At 38.0% G+C, this 15,794-nt stretch overlaps 2 protein-coding genes across 3 annotated transcripts in view; one reads left to right on the forward strand and one right to left on the reverse strand.

Annotated features, from left to right (window-relative positions):
- The window catches only part of LRRC63 (leucine rich repeat containing 63), a 50,191-nt gene extending 41,781 nt beyond the window's left edge, over nucleotides 1–8,410 (reverse strand). The window contains 1 exon segment of the mRNA XM_057494625.1: nucleotides 8,266–8,410. Within this exon segment, the coding sequence (XP_057350608.1) occupies nucleotides 8,266–8,410 (145 nt within the window).
- LCP1 (lymphocyte cytosolic protein 1) overlaps nucleotides 8,297–15,794 on the forward strand; it is a 94,287-nt gene continuing 86,789 nt past the window's right edge. Inside the window, exon 1 of one of the 2 annotated variants that reach the window (XM_036889694.2) lies at nucleotides 8,297–8,396. The gene's annotated coding sequence lies outside the window, so the exon portion shown is untranslated. The remainder of the gene's footprint in view (nucleotides 8,397–15,794) is intronic. The other variant, XM_057494654.1, reaches the window with a different exon arrangement.

The raw sequence follows: 15,794 nt of genomic DNA on the forward strand, positions 1-15,794 counted from the left end.
AAACCCAATGGATACACATCATTATCTTTATTTAACCTCTTTTTTTTTGAGAGGGCATATCTTATATTTATTGATCAAAAGGTTGTTAACAACAATAAAATTCTGTATTGGGGACTCAGTGCACAATCATTAATCAACCAAAAGCCTAATTCTCAACAGTCTCCAATCTTCTGAAGTATAAAGAACAGGTTCTTACATGGTGAACAAATTCTTACATAGTGAATAAGTTCTTACATGGTGAACAGTGCAAGGGCAGTCATCACAGAAACTTTCGGTTTTGCTCATGCATTATGAACTATAAACAATCAGGTCAAATATGAATATTCGTTTGATTTTTATACTTGATTTATATGTGGATCCCACATTTCTCCCTTTATTATTATTATTGTTATTATTTTTAATAAAATGATGAAGTGGTAGGTAGATGTAAGATAAAGGTAGAAAACTTAGTTTAGTGTTGTAAGAGAGCAAATGTAGATGATCAGGTGTGTGCCGGTAGACTATGTGTTAATCCAAGCTAGACAAGGGCAAGAAAACATCCACGGATGCAGAAGATTTCTCTCAAAACAGGGGGGGAGAGGTTCTAAGCCTCACCTCTGTTGATCCCCAATTTCTCACCTGATGGCCCCCCTGCGACTGTGCCTGTCTTAGGTTGTTCCTCCCTTGAGGAATCTTACCCGTCTCTGGCTAACCAGTCATCTTCCGGGGCCATACAGGGAAATGTAAAGTTGGTAAGTGAGAGAGAAGCCATATTGTTTGAAAAGGTTAGCTTTTTACTTCTTTGCAGATTTATGCCCTGTGGCTTCTATGCCCAGCATTTGTCTTGAGGTATCTTTAGCACTTGGAAGAATTATGATACTCGGTAAATTCGATATGAGGCACGAATTCTATTTAAGGGTTGTAATTAGGAAGGAAGAAGAAAAGCTATAGAGGTAGCAGGCGGAAGAAAACATGGGAAGATTGATTATTTCTTTGACATACCTTCTTGTAGAGTAATTTAAGCATGTATAGGTTTTAAACTACTAATTAAATTGCACACACACATTAACAAAATAGGAATACAGTTACATAACCAAAGCAGATATATAATTACCAGCCATCTCCAGTGAGGCCAAGAAAACCAGTTAGGCACCCTAGGCATTTGTGAAAATTTGTCTATGATATGGTGGATATTGTCCAACTGTACTTGAACAGTCTGAGAGACATCAGACAAATTAAAACAGCCCATTCCTGGGAACTGTTCACATCCCATATGTTCTTTTAACAGTAGATAGTCTGTAGTTGTAAGATTTTGGAGCGCTACAATTTGCACTTCTCCTAATTCTTGGTTGAGTTCCAACAGTGTAGATCCAGTCAAATTTGTTGTTTTACTGTATGCACAGGCCAGCTTAGATATATCCTTCTTCATTCTCCTTCTTCATTCCAATGGCAAGTCCAGGAACCGGTGGGATGAATGCAGCTACAACTGCAGCATCGCCTGGATCTTTGTTGGGGTTTTTTGATGATCATCTTCTGGTATGACTCTTCCCGAGAGTGCTGATGTTGGAAGTTCTTCTTCATATCGTATCTTAGTTCATTTTCGGGGTAGCCCAATTAGGCTTTGATCCTCTGTATAAACACAAACAGACCCTTTGCCCACACTTTTGATCTGCCCTTTATACCATTGTGTAGAACTCATTGGAGGTCACCACACAGGAACTGCTTTTTTTTTTTTTAAGAGAAAGGAATATTATCAGAAAAGTGTACCTCCATTGCCAATCATCTGACACCCTTTAAGTGATCAAAATTAAGGATATTTAAAGCATGCATTAATCGTTGATTTACAGTTAGTTTTATCCTATCATGGAGTAATCCCCCTTTTCTTTCTTTCTTTTCTTTTTTTTTTGTTATCTTTAATCTACACTTACATGAAGAATATTATGTTTACTAGGCTCTCCCCTATACCAGGTCCCTGCTATAAACCCCTTTACAGTCACTGTCCATCAGCATAGCTAAATGTTGTAGAATCACTACTTGCCTTCTCTGTGTTGTACAGCCCTCCCCTTTCTCCCACCCCCCCATGCATGCTGATCTTAATACACTCCTTCTTCCTCCTCCCCCCCTTATCCCTCCCTACCCACCCATCCTCCCCAGACCCTTTCCCTTTGGTACCTGTTAGTCCATTCTTGGGTTCTGTGATTCTGCTGCTGTTTTGTTCCTTCAGTTTTTCCTTTGTTCTTATACTCCACAGATGAGTGAAATCATTTGGTATTTCTTTCTCCACTTGACTTATTTCACTGAGCATAATACCCTCTAGCTCCATCCATGTTGTTGCAAATGGTAGGATTTGTTTTCTGCTTATGGCTGAATAATATTCCATTGTGTATATGTACCACATCTTCTTTATCCATTCATCTACCAATGGACATTTAGGTTGTTTCCAATTCTTGGCTATTGTAAATAGTGCTGCGATAAACATAGGGGTGCATTGGTCTTTCTCAAACTTGATTGCTGTGTTCTTAGGGTAAATTCCTAGGAGTGCAATTCCTGGGTCAAATGGTAAGTCTGTTTTGAGCATTTTGATGTACATCCATACTGCTTTCCACAATGGTTGAACTAATTTACATTCCCACCAGCAGTGTAAGAGGGCTCCCCTTTCTCCACAGCCTCGCCAACATTTGTTGTTGTTTGTCTTTTGGATGGCAGCCATCCTTACTGGTGTGAGGTGATACCTCATTGTAGTTTTAATTTGCATTTCTCTGATAATTTGTGATGTGGTATTTAACCTCTTTTTAGCAGTTGATATTTTAATCCACTCTTTTCTCATGAAATTCACTCTCACTTGGCTCCCATGATAACACCCCTATCATTTCTCCATTCCTACTATGCTGACAACTTTTCTTTCCTTTCTAGGCATATGCTTCTCAATTTACCATTTAGTCTAAGGGTTTCTAAGGGTTCTGTCATCATCCTTCTTCTCACTAGAACTTGTTTTTTTACATACAATAATAATTCTAAAATCTGAGCCTGGAAGCTGTTAAGCACTCACACTTGTCATGTCCAAACCAAACTCACCCTCAGTTTTTGTTCTCCTTTATCTTATCGAGGTACATCTGCTGTCTAGTCTCTGTCTTTATCTCTGTCTCTGTCTCTCTGTCTGTCTGTCTGTCTCTCTCTCTCTCACACACACACATATACAACTGGAATCCTTGATTTCTCTTGTATTAGTTTCCTCTGGCTGCTCTAACAAATTACTACAGGCTTGGTGGCTTAAAGCAACAGATATCTATTCTCTCACACTTCTGGAGGCCAGAAACCCAAAACTACTATCAGTGACAAAGTCAAGGTGTCAGCAGGGCCATGCTCCCTCTGAAATCTCTTGGAGAGAATTCGTGCCTTGCCTCTTCCAGCTTCTGGTGGCTGCCAGCACTCCGTGGTTGGCCACAGCACTCCAATCTTCAAATCTTTCTTTGCTCTATCTTCACATCACTTACTTGTCTGTGTGTGTGTGTGTGTGTGTGTGTGTGTGTGTGTGTGTGTGTGTGTGATGCCCCTCTGTCTCTCTTTTACAAGAATATGTGTGATTGCAGTTAGGGCCCATCTAGGTAATCCAAAATAATCTCTCCATCTCAATATCTTTATCTTGATATCTACAACCCCATATAATTTTTCACTTTTTTGTTACCTAACATTCACAGGTTCCAGGGATTAGGCTGTAACCCATCCAATCAATCATCTCCAGGCTTTATTCAAATTATATATACCAACTCTAAAGCAACTAATTTGCAACCTCTTTTCATTCCACCCCATCCCCAGCCTAAGAGGGCATGCTCTCTTTCCTTTTCTACCAGGATAATCACAGAAGTGAGCTATTGTTCTGATGGATTTGTACCCCAACCTCATTTGGTTTAGAGTGGAAAAAAGGATTGAAAATCAGTTATCTAATTCTGCTGTTTCAGAATAGAAAGCTAAGACCCACTGACTAAATGACTGGTAAAGCCATATACCACGTTGGTGTTGGAGATAAGACCAGAATTCAGATCCCTGGACTTGTGTTCTAGGTGTTTGGCACTGTTGCAAGTCATACCTAACTTCAGGCCAACTGGGAAGTGTTATGAGGATTATAACATCTTATAACTATACCATGGCTTTATAGTTTATAAAGTGCTCTCTGACTGGCTCTTGCATTTTAACCTCCTTCTCTTACAGTTAAGTGATCAAAAACCCCAGACTTTCACTTCTGATTTTCACTAGTTTACATCAACTAAACTTTCCCTTTGATTTTCTGATATAGCCTTATTGTATTTTCATCAAATTACCTGAATCTAATCAGTGATACTTCAGATTTCTTAGTTTGTTATATAAAAATCTATGCAAACTGGGCCCACTTCACCTGACCTTGCTGTGTGGTAATTCCTTAATTTGCAATGACAACCCTTGCGTACTCCAAGTTTTACTGATAGTCACAAAGGCCATATGGCTCATTTATAACTTCATTTCTTTATGTTGATAACACTGTGGAATACCTTCTTTTACAATCAATTTGTCATTTTCTTCTTTCAAAGTCTACCTTAAACCTTATGTAACCCATCTTTCTTTTTTTTTATACCCCTCCCCTATCTTTCTTGATTAATACAACCCACACCTATTCTTCTCATTAATTTAACACACATTTAACATCTACCACGCACCACCTGTACACATAATGCTGAGGGTATAATCACAAAGCACAACCTTACCACCATCAAAGATCTCACAATTTAATATAGAAACTAGGCAAGTGAACAGTTACAGCTGAGAATGGTATGTATTAGTAAGGGTACCTGTGGGATACTGTGGGAACATAAAGGAAGGCACTGACTGGTGAAGGGGAAAGAGGTGCTTAGGAAAATCTCCCCAATGAAGACATCTGTCTTCTCACTTCCATACTCCCCTTTTTTTTTGACTCATTTCCCCATGATTTCTTTTCTGTTAAATATCTCCTCTATAATTAAACATACTTCATTCTACTTTAAGAATTCCTTGAGTTGTAGTTCAAGCGCGATTCCTGCCCCAGTGCTTTCTCACATCTATGAACTACTACTGTCTGTACCAATAATTGGACATAAATTTCATGCCACTTTGTACCATTATTTAAGGTTCTTATTTCGGTGTATCGTATCTTTAAAACTTAATTAAAGGTCTTCAAAAGTCCTGAAAGACAGGGATCAGACTGTTGTGCCACCAATTCCCAATAGCATTTAGCATTGCATGCAAATGTGTATACTTATTTCAGGATTTTCTTTCAGCATTGAATATTCATTTTCATAAGTCGTACTTTAGTCATTTAAGTATTAATTCATTCAGTAAGCATTTTGAGCACCTACTATGTGCAAAGCACTCTGCCAAGAGCCTTTGGAGACAAAGGATTAATAATAGTCAAGGTCACAGAGTCTCTGAGGTGCAAAAAGCAAGGGAGCCCCCCCCCAAGAAAGAGGTACCAGCCCAGAATGTCAGCAGGGAGACACTGTACTAGAGGATAGATCTGAGCTAAAAGGTGAATGGAAAAACTACAGCAAACTACATAACTGTGGGTATTATTATGATTAGAGAACAGAATGTAAATGTGGACATACAGAACTTTACAGAAATGTAGAAATTATATAATAATGTAGAACATTACAGAAATGCACAAATGACAGAGTAGAAAGTATATAATAAAATTTGTTAAGGAAAGTGGGAAAGAATATTGAAGACAGGATAGGTGTGTGGATTTACACACCTTTAATAGCCATGGATCAAAAAGTAATAATTTAACATTGTAAATCAAGTTACAGAACAGGCATATTTTAAAGTATAAATGTTGACACTAAAATAATACAATCAATTAAAATTAGTTGGTAGAGGAGACTGAAAAGAGGAAAGATGAGGAAATATGCTAATTTTATCATTGCTTGTAAGTATTATAAAGTCAATAGACATGATATAAGGAAATACTGGATTAAGGGTATTATACAAAGTTATAGAAAGGGCTCCGTTTTACTTCATAGCACTTATCACAGGGTAATTTTACATTTACTTGTACAATTATTTGATCCCACCAGAGAGTAACTAATAAAGAGGATTGGCAGGGTCTGTTTCACTCACTATTATATCCCCAATTCCTAGCACTGTGCTCATAAATACTGTCAATTCTTGTTATTTGCAACAGTTCTATTTCTATAAAGTCTCAGTGAGCACTCAATCATCCAATAGTGAGCCATTGCTCCTAGGAAAAATGCAGGGTTAGGTTCCTGCAAACCTCAAGTCTTAACATTATGGGCAACCAATCAATACACAGACTTGTTTTATATGTTTTTTTATTTAAAGATACCTTATTTAATATATATTGCTGATTCATTAATAATGAACTCATGGATGGTGGAAACTTATCTAACACACATATTTTTCCCTATAAGGCACATCACAGCCTTCTTGTGCTTAGGAACACTACACAGCATATCAGCACTATGGCCGGGGGCCAGTTTAAGCAGCAAAATAACTAACAAAACATGCAAAAATTTGAAAAACATGGGATTAAATAAATAGAGCAGGAAAAGGGCAGTTGTACACTCCTTAGAGTGTACCTGTTTGACCTCAGCTGGGAACATATGTATTTTCACTGTCCTATACATATCCACAAATGACCGAGAGTTACCATGTATATCACTCTCCTGCACACAGTTTTACCTATTATAAAAAGTGAGAAACTTCTCTGAAGTGTTCTTCATGATACAGTGTTGAGTTAAAAAGGCAAAGTACAGTACAATATACTGATTTCTGGCTCATAATAAATTTTAGCAGTTGGGTAAATTTGTACCTACAGAATGCAAGAGTAGTGAGAATTGATTGTACTTAGAGAAATGAATTGGATGTTTTCCTACAACAAACATTTGTAAGTTACTGGTTATTAGTGTCACTATTCTGACTCTAAGCTGTGCAGGTTGAGGAATTTCTATGATAAATAAATAAAATTAATAACATATCTGATTAATACACATATCTGTTTGGACTTTCTTCTTATATAAAGGCAGCTTAGGGAGTTTTGGAGGTAAAGGTCTTTGAAGCAGTTGTGGTTGGTGTTGCATTTTAGTTAATAATTAGCACTTTTTCACAGCTATTGTTTAAGTGAGAATTGAAAAGGTTTTGAATATGTTTGAATTGTGGCTGAAAAACCATCTTAATGAAAATCATTCTGTGCTAATACTGTTTTGAGTCCAAGCAAAATTCCTGTAAAAGTAAGAAGTTAAGAAAATAATACTTTAAAACTTCTGGAAAGAATCTAGATAAAATTCAGGTTTATAACTAACACATAATTTTAAAATTCATATACTTTTTTACCAGTCAGGATCATTCTAAAATTTCCCATGTTAGCAAAAAGTTCAATCTGCCAGTGCTAGTTCAACTAGAAAATACTGATTTTTCAGAAGAGCAGAAATGACACTCATATTTTTCTCTGCCTCCAATATGTTACTTTATAAATTTGGGAAGAGTTTTTGTTCAAAAAGATGAGTAAATCCCTCCATGATAGCTTCTGAAGATCCACAGTATCTAAGAATTCACAAATAAGTTTTCTTTCTGTAACAATGCTTTAATTTAAATTCCAACCACTATAGTTGGCCCATAACACTTTAATCCAGAAATAAAATGGCCTTCAATATGAGATTTTCCGGGATCACCGTCCCAATTAGAACTGTTTAGAAATGATGGCAGCAGACAGACCCAAACGTTCTCATTAGGTAGACGGGCTTAGTTCCCAGGGCAACATCAAAGTGCCTGGCACTAATCCCTCGACAACCTAGAAGGGAACGTTTTGGAGCTGCACAAATGGGCCGTTTTATCTCCAAAAGGTAAGTGCACACAAGCGCTCCAGGTATGCTGCCTGGTAGTACGTCCCACTTGATGCCAATAATTTTCCTTCGGCGCTGTCGTATTATAGGAAGATACGCTTGGAAGAGTTGGAGTCCTACACTATCCTTTAGAGCAATCAGCTGCTTCTCAAAATAAACGGCGTTTCCTTTTTTTTAATCTCTTTTTCCTAGGAATTTAGGCAGCGACGTAAGGGTCAGATGAGGTCGCGGGTTTTCCCGCGGGATGCTGTCATGGAAAGAAAGACCCGGGCTACCCTTATCCCCGGGCAAGCAGCGGCCAGAGACCTAGGCGATAAGCCCTTGGCAACCAACAGCGGACAGACCGGTCCGCCCTGGCCCACGCAAGCGCCGGAGGGGAGGGCGGGGATAGGGCGGGGCTATGGGCGGGGCCGCGCACCTCCGGGGCCGGCCCCGCCCGCGGCGCGGTGCGCTCGGAGCCCGCTCGCTTTTGGCAGCCGAGGTGTGCGGCTGTCTAGGACGTTGCAGGCGCTGGGGACTGGAGGAGATCCCCCTCCTTGTGCAGTTGCTGTACGGAACCCCATGGTGACAATCGTTATTATTATTTTTATTATTAATGACAGTGACAATTATTATTTATTTACTTTTCTCGATTACACGATGTTTAACTCGGCTATCGAGGGTCTGGGCTGGCATTCTTTAAAGCTGCACTTGGGCGCAGCCAGGTCTAGTTGCTGATTTTGCAATGTGCACGAAAAGCGAACATTGTTTTCTTCCGCTTCCTTTAATGCAACCTGTTTTGTCTTGCTGATCCTGTAAAGTTACTAGATGAAGAGGAATTGTGTAGGAATAGGGGCATTAAGGATCCAAGTGGGCTTCAGAAGAAGCCCATTTCTTACTGTCATAGTCATTTGTTCTGATAGTCGTATTATGATTTCTCTCCTCTGTCATGGTGTTGATGAACCTGTAAGTACAGTCATCAATATATCGGGTATGTTTGCCTATTTCTCTGGAGACATGAGGGAGAAAGAGCGCGGGAGAGAACTCAAGTAGATTTGTAAATTCCAAGTCCCAGTAAAGTAGAAGGAGCTTCTTTCCAGTCTTGTTTTGTTGTTTTAAGTACAAGTGCAGGAACTTTAGTAAAAGGCGTTGGAAGATGAGAGACTTCTGTATGAATCTTTCTAGCTTTTGGGGTTTCTCATGATTTACTCCTTAACCAAATCTTCCTTTTTCTCCTTAGGAGCAAGCGCATACTTTAAAACAGTCAATGAAAACAGTGGAAAAGTTAAGAAGTATTTCATCAGACTCTGGAAAACATTATGCACCTTGTTTTCCTTTAGAGTATTAGCTCGTGGGTTTTTTTCTTTGTAAAATTACTGTGTCCTAATTAGATTGCCCGGCCAGACCATGACTTTATACCACGTTTGTCTGTCTGCTTCATGGATTGATTACTTTCCCAGAAAGACATGAAAGCTGATAACAATGAGCAGACCTGATTGCTAGGTTTTGTCTCAAGTAATATTTGTTGAGCAAGTAATATTTGTTTGTTTTGTAAGTGTGAAAATTTTATATTTTTAAGCATAAAACGTGTATGTTGCAATATCTAAGTTGAGTCAGGTTCCTACTGACCAATGCTTGGCCTTTAAATTTTATGCTCAGTATTTCACTGTCAAAATCAAAACAATGCACTTCTCAATAGTTTTTTTTAAAAAATGCTTCGTCACAAGTGGAATCAGGCATCAGGTTTCATTCCCTGCAGATTTCTTCTAGCAAGTACCAGGCAGAACCTAGGACCATTTAATATGTAATCTTAGGTGTGACTATTTTGTCTTCTACTACTTCTATTACTAAGCACCAAACATTTAGGCAAATTGAGATAGTTGTTATGAAAATTAATTCCAGGCTTGTTGTATTATATTTGAATATATCAGTTACTCTAACACATCTTACCTGCTTCATCTATGTATGTATGCAGGCTGGATTTAGATAGCACAAATCATATTCAATTTGGATTTTATTGTTTTTATTTAACTTATTAATTTTTTATTATTTTTGAAAATATTACTGCCTTGATTTCCTTTTTTACTTTAAAAAATCATGTCTCTTTAGCTAATATAGCTCCCTCTTTGATTTTAAGGGTAAACTTTACCTGATGTACAGTACTGTCAGCCTGTTTATTTGTCCCATTAGCTTTGCAATTTGGCAGAACCATGTGATGAAACTTGTGAAATTGAACCACAACACTTTCACTCTTAGCAGATTGTATTAAGGAGGCCAGGGTAGAGGTGAGTGTCAAGGTTATACACATCCTGGTTTGTTGTTTTTTACACATTGCTAAAATGAGATAAAAGCCTTATACAAAAGCAATGTTAGGTACCCTGCAGGTAATGCTATTGATTTTCCTAATGAGTGGGTAATACTTGGGGAATTCGCAGGTTGCTATTGGTGAAAGGACACAGCTTTGTTGGAATGGTATAGAAAAATTGTTTCTAGAAATCTTCACTATTTTCTGTATACCTCTCTCCTCTTGCTTGTTTATTTATTTTCCTTTAAAATAAGACAGAGGTTTACTAAGCCATTTGGTCAGTATAGATTTAATCTAAGATTTACTTTATGGCTGTAACTGGAGTAATTCATATTTTTAATGCTCATATTAGTTTTTAGAAGGTCTTTTAAAAAATGAATAGTTGTTCTTGAGTACATATTGAGTAAACTGTTTCTTGAGGAAGACGTATTGGTCTGAATTTACCTGACCATTTTATTATGTATGCTGGGAAATGTCTTTACTCTTCACCATTAACAATGATTTAAATGTACTCATTTAGTTCTTGTGTCTTCATGCTCCTGCGTGGAGAACAGTTTTATATTTTCTTTTCTTTTCTTTTTTTTTTTGTAGATAATTATTTTTTATTGAAGCGTAGTTGACACACAGTATTACATTAGTTTCAGGTGTACAACACAGTGATTCAACATTTATATACATGATAATTCTAGGTACCAGCTATCACCATACCAAGTTCTTACAATATTTTGACTATATTCCTTGGGCTATACATTACATCCCGGTTACTTATTTATTTTACAATTGGAAGTGTGTACTTTTTTTTTTTTTTGTGAGGGCATCTCTCATATTTATTGATCAAATGGTTGTTAACAACAATAAAATTCTGTACAGGGGAATCAATGCTCAATGCACTATCATTAATCCACCCCAAGCCTAATTTTCATCAGTCTCCAATCTTCTGAAGCATAATGAACAAGTTCTTACATGGAGAACAAATTCTTACATAGTGAATAAGTTACATGGTGAACAGTACAAGGGCAGTCATCACAGAAACTTTCGGTTTTGCTCATGCATTATGAACTATAAACAGTCAGTTCAAATATAAATACTCATTTGATTTTTATACTTGATTTATATGTGGATACCACATTTCTCTCTTTATTATTATTATTTTTAATAAAATGCTGAAGTGGTAGGTAGATACAAGATAAAGGTAGAAAACATAGTTTAGAGTTGTAAGACAGCAAATGTAGATGATCAGGTGTGTGCCTGTAGACTATGTGTTAATCCAAGCTAGACAAGGGCAATAAAACATCCACGTATGCAGAAGATTTCTCTCAGAACAGGGGGGGTGAGGTTCTAAGCCTCACCTCTGTTGATCCCCAATTTCTCACCTGATGGCCCCCCTGCAACTGTGCCTGTCTTAGGTTGTTCCTCCCTTGAGGAATCTTACCCGTCTCTGGCTAACCAGTCATCTTCCGGGGCCATACAGGGAAATGTAAAGTTGGTAAGTGAGAGAGAAGCCTTATTGTTTGAAAAGGTTAGCTTTTTACTTCTTTGCATATTTATGCCCTGGGGCTTCTATGCCCAGCAATTGTCTTGAGGTATCTTTACCAATTGGAAGAATTATGATACTCGGTAAATTTGATGTGAGGCATGAATTCTATTTAAGGGTTGTAATTAGGAAGGAAGAAGAAAAGCTATAGAAGTAGCAGGCGGAAGAAAACATGGGAAGATTGATTATTTCTTTGACATATCTTCTTGTAGAGTAACTTCAGCATGTATAGGTTTTAAACTACTACTTAAATTGCGCACACACCTTAACATAATAGGAGTATAGTTACATAACCAAAGCATACCTGTAATTACCAGCCATCTCCAGTGAAACCAAGAAAACCAGTTAGGCACCTTAGGCATTTGTGAAAACTTATCTATGATATGGTGGATATTGTCCGACTGAACTTGAACACTCTGAGAGAAATCAGACAAATTAAAACAATCCATTCCTGGGGACTGTTCACATCCCATATGTTCTTTTAACAGTAAATAGTCTGTAGTTGTAAGATTTTGGAGCGCTACAATTTGTACTTCTCCTAATTCTTGGTTGAGTTCCAACAGTATAGATCCAGTCAAATTTGTTGTTTTACTGTATGCACAGGCCAGCTTATATATGTCCTTCTTCATTCCCATGTCAAGTCCAGGAACTGGTGGGATGAGTGCATCTACAGCTGTAGCAGTGTGTGGATCTTTGTTGGGGTTTTTTGATGATCATCTTCTGTCATGAGTCTTCCAGAGAGAGCGAGTGCTGATGTTGGAAGTTCTTTTTCATATCGTATCTTAGTTCATTTTCGGGGTAGCCCAATTAGGCTTTGGTCCTCTGTATAAACACAAACAGACCCTTTGCCTACACTTTTATATGCCCTTTATACCCTTGTGTAGAACTCATTGGAGGTAACCACACAGGAACTGCCTTTTTTTTTTTGGTATCATTAATCTACACTTACATGAAGAATATTATGTTTACTAGGCTCTCCCCTATACCAGGTCCCCCCTATAAACCCCTTTACAGTCACTGTCCATCAGCATAGCAAAATGTTGTAAAATCACTACTTGCCTTCTCTGTGTTGTACAGCCCTCCCCTTTCTCCCACCCCCCCATGCATGCTAATCTTAATACCCCCCTTCTTCTCCCCCCCCTTATCCCTCCCTACCCACCCATCCTCCCCAGACCCTTTCCCTTTGGTACCTGTTAGTTCATTCTTGAGTTCTGTGATTCTGCTGCTGTTTTGTTCCTTCAGTTTTTCCTTTGTTCTTATATTCCACAGATAAGTGAAATCATTTGGTATTTCTCTTTCTCTGCTTGGCTTGTTTCACTGAGCATAATACCCTCCAGCTCCATCCATGTTGCTACAAATGGTAGGATTTGCCCTTTTCTTATGGCTGAGTAGTATTCCATTGTGTATATGAACCACATCTTCTTTATCCATTCATCTATCGATGGACATTTAGGTTGCTTCCAATTCCTGGCTATTGTAAATAGTGCTGCGATAAACATAGGGGTGCATTGGTCTTTCTCAAACTTGAACTTGATTGCTGCATTCTTAGGGTAAATTCCTAGGAGTGCAATTCCTGGGTCAAATGGTAAGTCTGTTTTGAGCATTTTGATGTACATCCATACTGCTTTCCACAATGGTTGAACTAACTTACATTCCCACCAGCAGTGTAGGAGGGTTCCCCTTTCTCCACAGCCTCGCCAACATTTGTTGTTGTTTGTCTTTTGGATGGCAGCCATCCTTACTGGTGTGAGGTGATACCTCATTGTAGTTTTAATTTGCATTTCTCTGATAATTAGCGATGTGGAGCATCTTTTCATGTGTCTATTGGCCATCTGTATTTCTTTTTTGGAGAACTGTCTGTTCAGTTCCTCTGCCCATTTTTTAATTGGGTTATTTGCTTTTTGTTAGTGGAGGTGTGTGAGCTCTTTATATATTCTGGACGTCAAGCCTTTAACGGATCTGTCATTTTCAAATATATTCTCCCATACTGTAGGGTTCCTTTTTGTTGTATTGATGGTGTCTTTTGCTGTACAGAAGCTTTTCAGCTTAATATAGTCCCACTTGTTCATTTTTGCTGTTGTTTTCCTTGCCCGGGGAGATATGTTCAAGAAGAGGTCACTCATGTTTATGTCTAAGAGGTTTTTGCCTATGTTTTCTTCCAAGAGTTTAATGGTTTCATGACTTACATTCAGGTCTTTGATCCATTTTGAGTTTACTTTTGTATATGGGGTTAGACAATGGTCCAGTTTCATTCTCCTACATGTAGCTGTCCACTTTTGCCAGCACCATCTGTTGAAGAGACTGTCATTTCGCCATTGTATGTCCATGGCTCCTTTGTCAAATATTAATTGACCATATATGTCTGGGTTAATGTTTGGATTCTCTCGTCTGTTCCATTGGTCTGTGGCTCTGTTGTTGTGCCAGTACCAAATTGTCTTGATTACTATGGCTTTATAGTAGAGCTTGAAGTTGGGGAGTGAGATCCCCCCTACTTTATTCTTCTTTCTCAGGATTGCTTTGGCTATTTGGGGTCTTTGGTGTTTCCATATGAACTTTTGAATTATTTGTTCCAGTCCATTGAAGAATGTTGCTGGTAGTTTCATAGGGATTGCATCAAATCTGTATATTGCTTTGGGCAGGATGGCCATTTTGACGATATTAATTCTTCCTAGCCATGAGCATGGGATGAGTTTCCATCTGTTAGTGTCCCCTTTAATTTCTCTTAAGAGTGACTTGTAGTTTTCAGAGTATAAGTCTTTCACTTCTTTGGTTAGGTTTATTCCTAGGTATTTTATTTTTTTTGATGCAATTGTGAATGGAGTTATTTTCCTGATTTCTCTTTCTGTTGGTTCATTGTTAGTGTATAGGAAAGCCACAGATTTCTGTGTTGATTTTGTATCCTGCAACTTTGCTGTATTCCAATATCAGTTCTAGTAGCTTTGGGGTGGAGTCTTTAGGGTTTTTTCTGTACAATATCATGTCATCTGCAAATAGTGACAGTTTAACTTCTTCTTTACCAATCTGGATTCCTTGTATGTTTTTATTTTGTCTGATTGCCATGGCTAGGACCTCCTGTACTATGTTAAATAACAGTGGGGAGAGTGGACATCCCTGTCTAGTTCCCGATCTCAGTGGAAATGCTTTCAGCTACTCGCTGTTCAATATAATGTTGGCTGTGGGTTTTTCATAGATGGCCTTTATTGTGTTGAGGTACTTGCCCTCTATTCCCATTTTGCTGAGAGTTTTTATCATGAATGGATGTTGAACTTTGTCAAATGCTTTTTCAGCATCTATGGAGATGATCATGTGGTTTTTGTCTTTCTTTTTGTTGATGTGGTGGATGATGTTGATGGACTTTCGAATGTTGTACCATCCTTGCATCCCTGGGATGAATCCCACTTGGTCATGTTGTATGAGCCTTTTGATGTATTTTTGAATTCGGTTTGCTAATATTTTGTTGAGTATTTTTGCATCTACGTTCATCAGGGATATTGGTCTGTAGTTTTCTTTTTTGGTGGGGTCTTTGCCTGGTTTTGGTATTAGGGTGATGTTAGCTTCATAGAATGAGTTTGGGAGTATCCCCTCCTCCTCAATTTTTTGGAAAACTTTAAGGAGAATGGGTATTATGTCTTCCCTGTATGTCTGATAAAATTCCGAGGTAAATCCATCTGGCCCGGGGGTTTTGTTCTTTGGTAGTTTTTTGATTACCGCTTCAATTTCGTTGCTGGTAATTGGTCTGTTTAGATTTTCTGTTTCTTCCTGGGTCAATCTTGGAAGGTTATATTTTTCTAGGAAGTTGTCCATTTCTCCTAGGTTACCAAGCTTGTTAGCATATAGGTTTTCATAGTATTCTCTAATAATTCTTTGTATTTCTGTGGGGTCTGTCTTGATTTTTCCTTTCTCGTTTCTGATACTGTTGATTTGTGTTGACTCTCTTTTTCTCTTAATAAGTCTGGCTAGAGGCTTATCTATTTTGTTTATTTTCTCGAAGAACCAGCTCTTGGTTTCATTGATTTTTGCTATTGTTTTATTCTTCTCAATTTTGTTTATTTCTTCTCTGATCTTTATTATGTCCCTCCTTCTGCTGACCTTAGGCCTCATCTGTTCTTCTTTTTCCAATTTCGATAAT

Source organism: Manis pentadactyla, chromosome 17, assembly GCF_030020395.1.
Source record: "Manis pentadactyla isolate mManPen7 chromosome 17, mManPen7.hap1, whole genome shotgun sequence".
Lineage (NCBI taxonomy): Eukaryota > Metazoa > Chordata > Mammalia > Pholidota > Manidae > Manis > Manis pentadactyla.